This window comes from Octopus sinensis, linkage group LG5 (genome assembly GCF_006345805.1).
Source record: "Octopus sinensis linkage group LG5, ASM634580v1, whole genome shotgun sequence".
Classification (NCBI taxonomy): Eukaryota; Metazoa; Mollusca; class Cephalopoda; order Octopoda; family Octopodidae; genus Octopus; species Octopus sinensis.
In genome coordinates, this window is record NC_043001.1 from 116,280,278 (window position 1) to 116,295,273 (window position 14,996).

General features: G+C 37.3%; 1 protein-coding gene across 4 annotated transcripts in view; it reads right to left on the reverse strand.

The window, feature by feature from the left end:
* The window catches only part of LOC115211592 (FYVE, RhoGEF and PH domain-containing protein 2), a 531,041-nt gene that overhangs the window by 142,595 nt on the left and 373,450 nt on the right, over positions 1-14,996 (reverse strand). For all 4 annotated transcript variants that reach the window (XM_036503008.1, XM_029780160.2, XM_029780163.2 and 1 more), the window contains one exon: positions 13,785-14,740. In XM_036503008.1, coding sequence (XP_036358901.1) covers positions 13,785-14,740 — 956 coding nt within the window. The remainder of the gene's footprint in view (positions 1-13,784; positions 14,741-14,996) is intronic.

Sequence of the window (14,996 nt, forward strand, 5' to 3'; positions counted from 1 at the left end):
ATCGGTTGTCAAGCAACGTTGGGAAAACAAACACAGACACACAAACATATACACACATATACATATATACGATGAGCTTCTTTCAGTTTCTGTCTACCAAATCCACTCACAAGGCTTTGGTCGGCCCGAGGCTTATAGCAGAAGACACTTGCCCAAGGTGCCCCGCAGTGGGACTGAACCCGGAACCATGAGGTTGGTAAGCAAGCTACGTAACACACAGCCACTCCTACATCTAGGTTTGCCTAGAAAATTACATCAATACACCAAACTTTAAAATTTCCTCTAAACTTTAAAATTTCCACAGGTGCAACCAAATAGAAAAGATCCTAGAGTACCAGTCAAGTACTGGAGTCGATTACATCAACAACACTCACCCACCATCAAAATTGATGACTTTGCACCTTAATTAGAAATTATTAGGTGTAGGAGTAGCATAGCTATTTTTATGGTCATCAACACCATCCTGCCATTATATACACCTTCATCTCCCTCACTGTCAACATCTTTATTATGAAATATAAAAAAAAAAACAAAAGCAAAATGAAAATGTTTGAAGCTAAAAATAAAGCAGCCTAGGAATAAAAAAAAAAAAAAGGCAGTAGGTGAGGGAAGTTGAAAAGAGAAAGAGTAAGAGAGAAGAAGGTTGGAGAAAGACAATAACAGAGAAAGAAAGATAAGATGGGTGGAGAAAGAGAGAGAGAGATAAATCAGGAGTGGAGAAAGAGACAGAGAGATAAAAGAGAGATGGAGAAAGCAGATGGGTAAAACAGGGTTTGTATTTTGATAATGTGTCAGGTAGTGAATTAGGACAGAAACAGAAGGGTTAATACTCATTTACATATAATCTCTCTCTCTCTCTCTCTCTCTCTCTCTCTCTCTCTCTCTCTCTCTCTCTCTCTCTCTCTCTCTCTCTCATATGTATATATCTGTTATCTTTTCAGTCATAAGGCTGTGGCCACGCTGGGGCACTACCTTGAATTTTTAGTCAAGTAAATCAAGCCCAGAGCATTTTTTTATTTTTATTTTTAAAGCCTGGTACTTATTCTATTGGTCTCTTTTGCTGAGCTGCTAAGTTGTAAACTTGAGTGGGGGACAAACACAGATGTATGCAGACACACACACACACACATGCATGTGCACACATATAAATTATCAGCCTGGTGCCATCGTCATGTCTTGCCAAAACTTTCCAGTGTGTGTGGGGGTGTGGGGGTGTGGGGTGTGGGGGTGTGGGGGTGTGGGGGTGTGGGTGGGTGTGTGGGTGTGTGAGTACGTGTGTATATGCAGAGTGAGAGAGGGAGAATGGGTGTAATGTAGACAGTGATAAAAAGAATGGAAGAGAGAGACTTCTTGATCTTGTACATTTATTTTTTTACTAATTGTTGCCCCCACCCCCATCGTTGCTAATCTGTAGCAGATAAAATTTACATGATTTGATTGGTTAGAAAAAAGAAAATTATGTGTAACTAAGCAGGGACAGTGAAAGACATGGTGAAGATACTGTTAAAAGTAAAGTAAAACAAATTGGAGTAAACTACAGTGTAAAAAGAAGCAAAAAATATGAACGACAAAAAAGAGATGTGATATTGTTTAGAGTAAGGGATATCAAACATACAACCCATGGTAATGTTTCATCTGGACCTGGTACAATTATATATATAAAAATTATAATTGTTATTATAATTTAATTTTAAAACATTCTGTAAAGTATTTATCCCTGGCATAGACATGGCTGTGTGGTTAGGGAGATTGCTTTGGAAATACGTGGTTTTGGGTTCAGTCCCACTGTGCAGAAACTTTGGACAATGTCTTCCACAATAGCACCAGGCTGACCTTTACCTTTTACTTGTTTCGGCCATTTTACTGTGGCTATGCTGGAGCACTGCTTTGAAGGGTTTTTAGTTCAACAAATTGACTTAAATCTTATTTTCTAAAGCCTAGTACTTATTCTATCAGTCACTTTTGTCGAACCGCTAAGTTACAAGGTACATAAACACATCACCACTGGTTGTCAAGCAGTGGTGGGGAACAAACACAGATGAAGAGACACACACGCATAGATATATGCATACATATATACGATGGTTTCTGTCAGTTTCTGTCTACCAAATCTACTCACAAGGCTTTGGTTGGCCTGAGGTTATAGAAGAAGGCACATGCCCAAGGTGCCACACAGTGGGATTGAACCCAGAATCATGTGGTTGGGAAGCAAGCTTCTTACCATACAATCATGCCTGTGCCTATAACTTTGTTCTATTTCCAAGATTAAAACTGTTTCATTACACTTGCAGATGGTCATATTTTGCAAATCAAACATACACACTATATATTTGGTCTTCACTTCAGCATCATCATCATTATTATTATTATTATTATTTTAGTTTCTTTGTCAAAATTCTTTTGTCACACATCCAGTAAACTCTTCAGTGACTCTTTATTTATCCTATATATCTCCTCTTGTTCTGTTTGACCATTCCCAAATATAAAAATGTTTCAACACAAGATTTCACATCAAGAATCTTGCAAAACAAATACATCAACATCAAACCATTTCCTTTCTGTTAAACCCAGGAGTTCCAAAACTGGAGTGCCAACACCTTCAGAGAGTGTGACAAAGAGAAGGCATATATATATACTTTATTAAAATCACCGTTCAGGTTAAATTTAACTAAGTCTTAAAACAACCTCATTCTTCTCAACACACCAAGAGCTTTATTTTTCTATATAAGTATATTTAACCTTTCAACATTCAAATTACTGTCAAATGTAATGCTTATTTATCTTTTATCTTTCATTTGTTTCAGTCATTTGACTGTGGTCATGCTGGGGCACTGCCTTGAAGGGTTTTAGTTGAATCGATATCAAAACCAGGACTTATTTTTTAAGCTTAGTACTTATTCTCTTAGTCCCTTTTGACAAACTGCTAAGTTACAGGGACTTAAACCAATACCAGTTGTCAAGCTGTGGTGGGGGGGGGAAAAATGCAGGCACAAAGACACACATAAACACACACACACATATATGCCTCATTAAGGGATTATAATATTCAATGAATTTATTGGTTTATTACCTAATATTTGTTTTGAATATTAATTACAACACTCATAAATAATAGGTAATTAGTTAAACCGAGCTTTATATTTATTTAAGAAAAATAAGAAAATAGAGATTAATCAATTAATAATTATATTTACTAATTGCAGAAATAGACATAATCCCTGACACCTGTTTCGATTCAGATTTTAGAAATTTTAATTCAAATAATTAAATCATTATAAAGTAGCTGAAATGTTCCATACACTTAACACATAAAAATGTAATGGTATATCTTTTTTTCTACCTCTGACAAGATTCTACTTTATAATGACTTAATTATTTCAATTAAAATTCTTTGAAGTCTGAATCAAAACAGCTATCAGGGATTATGCCTATTTTTGCAATTAATATATATAATTATTAACTGATTAATCTCTATTTTCTTATTTTTCTTATATATATATATACACACATACATATGGCAGCCTTCTTTCGGTTTCTGTTAACCAAATCCATTCACAAGGCTTTAGTCAGCCCAAGGTTATAGTAAAAGACACTTGCCCAAGGTGCCATGCCGTGGGACTGAACCTGGAACCATGTGGTTGGGAAGCAAACCTCTTAACAAACAGTATACCTGCACCTGTTTTGAATTAATCATGCTTTATCTTATAGCCTTGACATTTCAATAATATGATTCTTTAGTTTTATAATGACATTGTAGGGTAAGCATGAGAGGCCAGAGGTAGAATATTTAGGCCTGATATGGCCAGTTTAAATGCTAAAGAGTTAATCCTTAAAGAGATTATGACCAAGGACTATACTCACTGCAACAACATACTCATTTTGTAAATCAAGACAAAATTACTTGAATCCAAGAAGACTTGAAGAACACAATCAGAAAGAAATTTTCATGTTCTGATAAAGTCTTGGATGAGAAGGAGAAACAAAGAAGACACTGAATATTACGCTTTAGAACAGTGGTTCCCAAACATTTTCAGGCTGCTGCCCACTTGACACCCAGGCCACATTCCTAGTGCACTCACCCCGACTAACCATCACAAACCTAGACCTCTTTCAGAAGGAAAATCAAAGTGACTATATTTAACAAATAAAACTTAACCTAATGAACCCATTATTTTGTTGTCTTCACATGAATCGCTACCCCATTATCCCCCCACTTTTTATATGAATCGCTATCCCATTATCACCCCACTTTTCTTCAACACCCCCTTGGAACTTTCCACCACCTCCAGTGGGGGTGATACCACCAACTTTGGGAATCACTGTTTTAGAACATCAAGTGATACACTAGATATAGGTTTATGATTTAGATTACATTTATTTTTTGTAGCTTCACTATTTACATATGTTCAAAAAATGTGATTGATTTTACAGTTTGTAGTTTTTTTAATCTTAAGTGTTCGATTTACATTTTTAAAAGAATACATATATTTTTAGTTTCATTTGTTCACCCACAGTTCTGTATGTAGTTCAATTTAAAACGAATTAGTTACCAGAAAATTGACATTTCATGTTAATATATGCAGGGGGTGAAAAATATTTATCAAACATTTCCTAGGGGTGCAGGGTTAGAAACCACTGCCCCAACCCCTTTGTGACCATATTTCTTATGCAATACACTGTCAAGAGTAGTGCTCCAGACTCTTAATAAGACACAACTTACGAAGACTTGTAAGAGAGAGGACAATATTCTCAAAACAAGAAACAACAAACTACCACCACCAAGAACATAGAAAAACATGGCAAATAACTGTAACGACTTGAAACACTTGAAACTACTGATATCACTGGAGAGGTTTATTAAAAATGAAATATGCCAGAAGTCGTCTCCACCACTACTGAAGATCAGACCACTCCCCCATTGCAATTTTAATATAAATTTCAGAGTTTTCTCCCTTTGCCTATATTAATGAGAAGTGTCATTTATGCTAATGGCATTTTTCACAGCAGATGTAATTATAACTGATTAAAAATAATTTTTAGCTTATCAAGTTTTTTTTTCTGCAGAAACTCCCGGTAAATTTTCAATGTCATAACTCTCTCTCTCTCTCTCTCTCTCTCTCTCTCTCTCTCTCTCATACACATGCTCTTATTCTCCCTCCTTTTCTCTTTCTTTCTTTGTCTTGTACTCTCCAGCCTTCATCAGGTGTCTTGGGGAAATTTCGAACCTGGGTTCTCATTCCTAAGGTATTTTTCAATGTTATTATTATTATTGAGTGAGAGAGTAGTGCATGCCATCAAAGTGACACTGGGGTAAAATATACGAAGCCCAGTATACCCATCATGACTACCCGTCTGATAAGGGTACACCAGGCACATGCATCACAACCATATGTGCGCGACATGGTGATCTCATATCAAGATAAACAGTACATGACCTTGCAGGTGGGGCCCAGTTAGAATTTCCTTCTGGTCAAGTAACCCATCCCGCTCAAAAGGTCCCTGAATAAGGGTTGTTTAAGGATGTTGAACGAAACACCCATGTATCCAGAGGTGAATTATTCAAACCCCCAAAGAATCCCTCTGAACACATGGCTATGATGTTCCCCCACTACTTCTGCTCGTGATCAGAGATGCACATATCGTCAGCCACTAAGGGACATACTCAACTGGTTAAGGTCAAACAACTAACCTGTGGTATTGAGCAAAATGTTTACTGTAGCCCATCTTTTATACCAAGACAAATTATCATTATTATTATTATTATTATTATTATTATTATTATTATTATTATTATTCAGGTCACTGCTTGGAATCAAACTCAGAATCTTGGGATTAGTAGCCCACGCTCTTAACCACAATGCCATATGCCTGTGGGCATACAGAACTGTATTATCTTACTTAACTCAAGACCACCACTATCATGCTAACTACAATATCACTACTACTACCACAACAACAACAACAACTTCTGCACCTCTACTATTACCAGCATCTGTACTACTATACCATGACAACTACACCCCTATCACCACCTGCATCATCATCATCATCATCATCATCATCATCAACATCATTACTATTATTAACATGCTGTTACATCTTCAGTTTCTCTCCCTCCTTCCTTTCTCTCACTCCTCATCAAAAGCACCCAGCATCTTTCCCCAAAATGAAACATTCCTTTTTAGTCACACCAGTAAAGAGGGTGAAGCAAAATTGAGGTATTTCCTCTTTTAGGGTTCACTGCTTGCCAATCAGATCACTTTATACAGTTTATGCTTCATTGAACACAAGCAAGAAGCATTCAAAGATAAATTAAACAAAATTTCCTTCTAGGAGTGGGTGAGTAAGTGACTTCTTTCTTTCTTTCTTTCTTTCTTTTTGTTGAGCTTTTGTTATTTTTTTGTTAAATATTTTTCTTTTGGATTTTTGGATTTCTTAAAATTTTCTTTTATCATTTTTTTTCTAATTTTCTAAAATTAAATCACGAGTTTAAGATTATTAAAGAAATATTGTGAGTTAAATTTTTCGCTCCAGATGACGTTGAAAAATAATATTGGAAGCTCTGAATATACTGTGTTGAATAAACATTTTTAAAAGTCTATTTTATTTTATTCTTGTTCATATTTCAAATTCTGTTAAAAAAACAAAAACAAAAAAAAAAACAGTATATTTGAGTGAATTCTTAGTTCCTTTAATCTATTCCAATTCCCTAAGGCTTATATCGGAAAGTTCCACTTCTCAGAATTTCTTGCTTAAGTAAATTTCTTCTCTGTATTTATAAAAAGCATGCAGGCAAGCAGGCAGACAGGTAGATAGATAGTCAGAGAGAGAGGGAAAGAGAGAGAGAATCATCTTTTTGCCACCTGAAGGATCACACAGAGCAAGATACTCTGAGTAATGATGAAGTGAGTCATATATAGATGGTGCAGGTGTGGCTGTGTGGCAAAAAGCTTGCTTCCCAACCACATGTTCCAGGTTCAGTCCCACTGCATAGCAGCTTGGGCAAGTGTCTTCTGCTATAGTCTTGAACCAACCAAAGCCTGGCGAGTGGATTTGGTGGGCAGAAACTGAAAGAAGCCCCTCATGTATATATCTATATACACAGCTATAGAAATATATTCTGTTACTTGTTTCAGTCATTTGACTGTAGCCATACTGGAGCACTGCCTTAAAGGGATTTTAGTCACAGAAATCAATTCTAGAACTTGTTCTTTGTATCTGGACACGTGCAACCAAATTTAATCTGAGATTTATGGAAAGTAGAGGGAAATTCATAGATAACAAGAGTACTCAGAGAGTGGAAATCTCCACCAAGGCAACACCAATGTCCTCTCAACAATTAGCCAGAGAGATGGTTTTTAAAATGAGAATATCCGAAATAAATGACTGCTCTTACAAACGAGAATACTAAAAATGAACCTGACTGCACTCAAAAATTAAGTAAAAAAAAACAAGAAAAATAATCCAGAATCCTTGTCCGGTACCAGATTGATCCCCAAATCTAATGAGTTTGTGTCAGTCACAAGGTCAAACATCCCTGAAAGTTCCATCTGCATCCATCCAGCAGTTCTTGAGATATGTTGTTCACAGACAAACAAACAAACATGACTGAAAACAATACCTCCACCTTAGTGAAGGTGGAGGTAATAATTAAAAAAAAAAAACTGATGAGATACATTTACCCAAAAATATAATTGCTCCCTTTATTCAGAAGCAAGAAGGTAGCCAATAAGAAGAGCATCCAACCATAGAAACCATGCCAATATTTAAACATCCTAGTGAGACATGCTCACCAACTCCTCTACAAGGGTAGTTAGAAAGTCTGAATAAGATGGAGTTGTACCTGCCCCACTCATGCCAGCATGAAAAAGTGGATGTAGGAGGATGAAGGGTGTGTGGTTTAAGGGGTCAAAACAACTAAACTATTGTATGATTATTAGTCCAAACTTTCATTCAAGTAGAGGTGTAGGCATGGCTGTGTGGTTAAAACGTTTGCTTTTCAACCATGTGGTTTCAGGCTCAGTTTCACTATGCAACCCCTGGCAGCATGTGCCTCCTACTATAGGTTTGGATCACACAATGCCTTGTGAGTAAATTTGGTTGATTGAAACGGTGTAAAGGCCCATCAAATGTGTGTGTGTGTGTGTGTGTGTGTGCATGTGTGAAGGCACAAGGCCTAAGGTGTAGCATTCAAGATCACAAGATGTGATTTCAATTCTTGAATTGGATGGTGTACTATGTTCTTGAGCAAGACACTTCACACTGCTCAGTCCATTTAACTGTGCATGAGTAATTCTTGCCATGTAAAAGTGCCCATGCAGCATCATGTAAAAGCACCTGTGCAGTGCCACACAAAAGTGCCCGTGTGACACCATATAAAAGCATGTGTGGGGTCACATAAAGGCACCCATGTGGTGCCACATAAAACCATCCATGTAGCACCACATAAAAGTGCCTGTGTGGTGTCATGTAAATGTGCCAATTTGGTACCATGTAAAAGCACACAGCACACTCTATAAAGTGGTTGGCATTAGGAAGGGCATCCAGCTGTAGAAACCATTCCAAATCAGACTGAAGTTTGGTGCATCCCTGCCACCCAGCTAGCCAGCTCTGGTCACACCATCCAACCTATACCAGGATCTCCTAAATCTGCTGACAAGGCGCTTTCGTTAGCTTGAGGTAATAGAAGATACTTGCCAAAGATGTCATGCAGTGGGACTGAACCCAGAATCATGTGGTTGGGAAACAAACTTTTTACCCCACAGTCACATCTGTGCCTGTGACCCATTTTAGGATCTCCGTGACTGGTTAGAGAAAAGTATCTTTAGCCCAAAACCTGGCCCAAATGCCTGCAACAAAGTGGACTCTGTAAAGGCAACCAAGGGTTGGAGGGTAGTGGTGGTGTTAAACAGGGTGCCCATGGAAAGGTTTCTAAGCAGCCTTATTCTACAAAGGCATTGATCAACTCAAAACCATGGTAGAATATATTTGCCCAAAATGCCACACAATGGGACTGAACCTGAAACCAGCAGTCTAGTAGCATGCCTGTGTGTACCCACACCTACTTCATTTTAAAGTAAAGGGAGAAATCAAGGCTACAAAGAGCAGTCAGGCATGAAAACACTTGCTTCAATAATATGTAAATGTCTAAATTTGAATAAACCATTGAACCATGGCTATCAGATATAAATCACTAAAATTTATTCTGAAAAAGAAATAATAAAATAAAATGAGATTATTTGCAATGGCAAGACATTAAATGTTTTCTTCCTACATGATTCCTGGTTCAAATCATACCAGAGGTACTTTTCTATGTTTTTAAAAATCTGAACAAGAGAAAATAATTACCAGTAATATACTGAGGAGTAAATGTTATTAAGTTAATTGCCTCGTTCTCCTTAAAAAACAAAAATCAACACTGTAACAATATAATCAATCAATTTGTATCTGATGAAGTTTGTCATCATCATAGGAGCAGGTGTGGCTGTGTGGTAAGAAGCTTGCTTCCCAACCACATGGTTCTGGGTTCAGTCCCACTGTGTGGCACAACTGAGCAAATGTCTTCTACTATAGCCACGGATCAATGAAAGCCTTATGAGTGGATTTGGGAGACAGAAACTGAAAGAAGCCTGTCATGTATATATATATATATATATATATATATATATATATATATATATATATGTATATAATTGTGCATGTATCTGTGTTTGTCCTCCCACCATTGCTTGACAACAGATATTGGTGTGTTTACAGCCTCATAACTTAGCAGTTTGGCAAAAGACTAAAGTTGGTGCTCCAGCATGGCCACAATCAAATGATTGAAACAAGTAAAAGAATAAAAGAAAAAATAATTTTCATTATCATTCAATGTCTGTTTTCCATGCTGGCATGAGTGGTGAGTGGATAATTTTGTATACCATTGAAAAACCTGGGATCAGAGGTTTCAGAGCCATGTTACATGCAGATATGCAAATTCACTTTATTGGAGTATGGGATTCAAGCCTCTTCTCCTTATCTCCTCAAAGACATACAGCATCTCGAAAGAGTCCAGAAGCTGGCTACCCGCATGGTTCATGGTCTCAAAAATTTGTCCTACGAAGAAAGGCTGAGGACGCTCGACCTTTATTCTCTTGAAAAACGCCGCCGCCGTGGTGATCTCATTCTCGCCCACAACATCATAAGCGGAAAGTGTAACCTCTCGAAAGAGCTGTTCCTCACTCCTGCTCCAGAGCGTCGGCTGTGGGGTCATTCCGAAAAGCTCTACCTGCGACGATTTCATCTCAATCGAAGGAGTGGAGCTTTCTCCGTCCGGGTTGCGGATCCGTGGAACAAGCTGCCAGACGAGATGGTGAAGATGCCGACGACCGCTTTGTTCAAAGCCTCCCTGGACCTCAAGTGGCCTGAACTCTTTACATGAACACCACCCTGTACTTAACTCCATGTCCCCCTACATGGCCTTGCTATTTGCTTTTGAGCCAAATTAACTAACTAACTAACTAACTATAATTTTCATTGATTTGTTGATTCAAATACCCATATGTTTCTTCACAGTTTTTACCTAACGTATAATGTTTCTACCAGTTAAATAATAATAAATGTCCCCTCCCACCATCCTCTCTCTCTCTTTTGTGTGAATATGGATTCTGTCATTAATTGAATTTGCAGAATTTCTTGTGAGCAGGAAAATGAAGGTGACTAATTGAAAGGAATATTGGCCTGATGATTACACGATTAATTTCTTGTAATGACCAAAAAAAGCCAAAAAAAAAAAACCCCCACTTATCTCACAGTGGCCCCACACACCTACTATTAATACTACATACTTTATAAAAATAGTTGACTGTTCTAGGGAACACTGCATGAGTGGCATTTCAATTATTAATAGCAATTCCAAATACAAATTCTCCCATGGACCTTCTTCATTATCTTCCAACTTTCAAATACAAAGACAGTGGTATTGCATGTCCCATTATAGAATTTATATAGCATTGTTCCATCACTAATGAAGGCCAATAAAACCTGGGGGCACTGTTCCTCAGAGTAATATTGTGAGCATTAGGGATTACACCCTCATCTACCTTAAAGCAATAGAAAAACTCTGCTTTAAGCTTAAATAAACTGTTAAGTTAAAAAGATTCATTCAGAGTCATTGGGTCTGAAGAGCCTTGAGAGACACCAGTATCAATTGGTTAAATATATCTCAATATTTAACTGATGATACATTATTTTACTGTCTTTGGAAGGATGATAACAATGTTGACTTCAGCAAGATTTGTATTCATAACAAAGAGAGCCAGAACTACATACCACAAGGCATTCTGTCCAATACTAACATTCCTGCCAACCCACTATCATGAACCTATAGAATATTATAGTTAATTATTATTATTCTATATAATTTCCTAGTAGATAAACATTTTTTTATTGAAATTCAATAAAGCTAATTAATTAGCTTTATTGAATTCTTTAAATGAGGAAACCTTTAAGCAGTTGGCTGTATTTTTATAAACTGACAAACATACAAATTTATAATCTACTTGGCTAAAATCCATATGTTTATATATCGATTAGTTCTTTGTTATTCTCACAGCTTACCTAAACAACTTCTCTTCACCTACTATTCCTCCCCTTCCCCTATATATCTTTTTCTCATTTTGTAGATATTTATAGTTCTTTAATGATTTACCAAAACTTATTATTCACCTCAGGAACAAACTATGCTGAAGCTACTTAACTTTGATTTAACCTCTGATGGAGTGGCAGAGACTCGGTGCCAAATGAGATCTATTCACATCTACCTGTATTGATGCCACAAATCAATCATCCCCAAAATCTTCCCAGCATACTGTATCCAGTGCCAGTTGGTGCAATACAAAGAGACAAATCTACTACTTAGAAGATCTAGACATGAGATATAGTAGGTACTGGAGTGAATCAAAGACTGGTGTGTCCTGTGCCAATTGGTACTATATGAGGCTAGGTTACTCCTAGAAGAGATTGGGGTACTCAGTACCAACTGGTCCAATATAAATTGGGGCCACATTAAAAGTACTGGTAGTGGTGCCACAAAAAAGCACCCAATGCACTTTGTGGAGTGGTTGACATTAAGAGGGGCATCCAGCTGTAGAAACCATGCCAGAACAGACAATGGAGCCTGGTGTTGCTCCAGGCCTTACCAGTTCCAGTCAAACCATCCAACCCATACAAGCATGGAAAATGGACATACAATGATGATGATGATAAAGCTGCCATTTAGAATATATCAAGAAAATAGTGGCAGAAATAGTAGAGTGATAACAAGAAGCTTTGCAGTATTTAGTTACGTCCTTTTCTTTTTTTTCTTTTTTTTTTTTTTTTAGACTCCGCCGGTTACGACGACGAGGGTCCCAGCTGATACGATCAATGGAACAGCTTGCTCGTAAAATTAACGTGCAAATGGCTGAGCATTCCACAGACACGTGTACCCTTAACGCAGTTCTCGGGGATAATCAGCGTGACACAGAGAGTGACAAGGCTGACCCTTTGAAATACAAGTACAACTCATTTTTGCCAGCTGAGTGGACTGGAGCAACGTGAAATAAAGTGTCTTGCTCAAGGACACAACGCGTCGCCGGGAATCGAACTCACAACCTTACGATCATGAGCCGAATGCCCTAACCACTAAGCCACGCGCCCTCACTTTACGTCCTTTTACAGTCTACTTCAATCTCACACTGCTTAATTGATAAAATGCCTCAATAATACATTCATCTAACCCATGCTAACAAAGAAAAATGTACATGAAACAAATGAGTGAATGAACCAACAAATGGCTTGTATAACCAACAGGTCATTATTCAACCTGTTAGAAATAGCAGCTAAATGTTCCTTGTATCACACATTACCATTTTAAATAAACAAGTAGATATACATATGTCTGTTTCTTCATGCTAGCATGGGTTGGATGAATACTTATTGTTGAGGCATTATTTAATAGGCAGATATCCTTCTTGTTGCTAACTCTCTGCATAAGGGATTTTTTTTTTATTCCAGTTGTCTTTGAAAGTTCAGAACTACAGGGTAATTTGTTGATCAAGAATTATCTAACGTAGATGTGAGATCTGAAATTTCATGTGAGAGATTAATAAGTTAAGCTGAACCCAGTCCACGACTAGTACTTTATTTTACTGACCCTGAAAGGATTAAAGGCAAAGTTTATCTTGGTAAAATTTGGACTCAGGATGTAAAGGGCTGACCTAAGTGGTCAGCTTTTGCAAAGTATTTTGCCCAAAACTAATAATAACAGTTTCTGATTGAGGGACAAGACCAACAATATTGAGGGGAGAGGGGCCAAACAACACCATCCATCCCTGTACTTGACTACTACTTTATTGTACTGACTTCAAAAAAATGAAAAGTAAAGTTGACCCTAGCAAGATCTGAACTTGGAACACAATGCATTTTGCTTAACACTGTAACAATTATGCAAAATCTTACTGCACTGATAATTCTAATACAGGCACAAGGCCTGAAATTTGGGGAAGAGGTTAGTTGATTACATTGAACCTAGTTTTCAACTGATACTTATTTTATCAACTTCAGCAGGATTTGAACTCAGAACATACAGATGGATGAAATGCTGCTGAGCATTTTGTCCAGCATGCAAACAAATCTACCAGTTTGCTGCCTTCTTAATAACGATGATGATGATGATGATGATGATGACAAGGAGGAGAAGATGTACAAGTAGTAGTAGTAGTAGTAGTAGTAGTAGTAGTAGGAAATGTAATAAAAAAACTCACCTCGTCCTCCTGTGGAACTATTGTGTCTTCCAAACGTTGGTCATATTTAGTGTCATAGTCATCCTCCGAAGATTCTGAATCCGACCAACTTCGGTCAAATAGTTCTTCAGGAGACAAAGAAATAATTTCTTGGTCATTAATACTAGAATCTTTGTTAAATAAATCAGATTTGGTATCCAAAAGACTAACAATACCATTGCGCTGTGTATATCGCTTTGGTAATGAATTTGTGTTTTTATGATTTTTGTTAATGACTATTTCATCATTTGCTAAAACTTTTTGCAAACTTGGAGAACAGGATTGTGACTGCGGCAGTGGATGGGAACCGGATTCTCCCTCAGCACTCCACTTATTTTTATTAATTTTTTCCACAAAGGCACGTACATATCCAGCTGCCATTGTAGGGTTTGCCAGATACTCATCTTTGACTGGTGGTGGCTTTTTGACATTTTCTACTGGAGTGAAGGAGTTTGTTAATTTCTCAATGGTTTGAGAAATGTGTTTTGTACGATTTTGTGGTGAGGAAGGCATGGATTTGGACATTTGGCTTTCAGCAATGGTTTTATCTTTCAGTGTTTTCACTGGTGATGTCGATTCTTTGTTCAGTTTCTGAAATTCACTGCATCTCTGCCGCACAATGCCAGAGAGCTTTGGAGACGTTGGTGTGGAAAGCGAAGAATTCCATCCAGAGAGTGGAGGAGAATTATTTGATTGTGGAGCTTCATAAAAAGGAATTTCTTCGTAGATTGGTGAATCAGGACAACTTTCTGTAGTGTTGTCTAAAAGACACAGACAGTTTGAAGAACTTTCTGCTTGCTCATGCTTTATTGCTTCTGATGAGGTGTCCTCTGCAGTGTTTCCAGAAATCACAACACCATTGAGTTTGTTGTGAGACTTTGTAAGTTTTGAGCCAACCCCTGTAATGAGGCGCTCCAAGAACTTCGGCTTGGCTGGTGCTGAAAATATAAAAAAAAGAATTTTAGTTAATTTCAGAAAACAATTTAATCACTATACAAATGCATGTTTTTTATTAGACAGATACTTTTACTTCCTTCTGATGTGATATTTTGGAAATCAGATGTGTTCTTGCTGTTTCTGTGACAAAACGTACCAATATTTCATTTTCATTCCGAGAGATACAGCACAAGTGTTCTCATTGTGAGTCTTATTCAAAACTTTATGTGCTTCTTTCTAAACATTATTTTCGGTCTC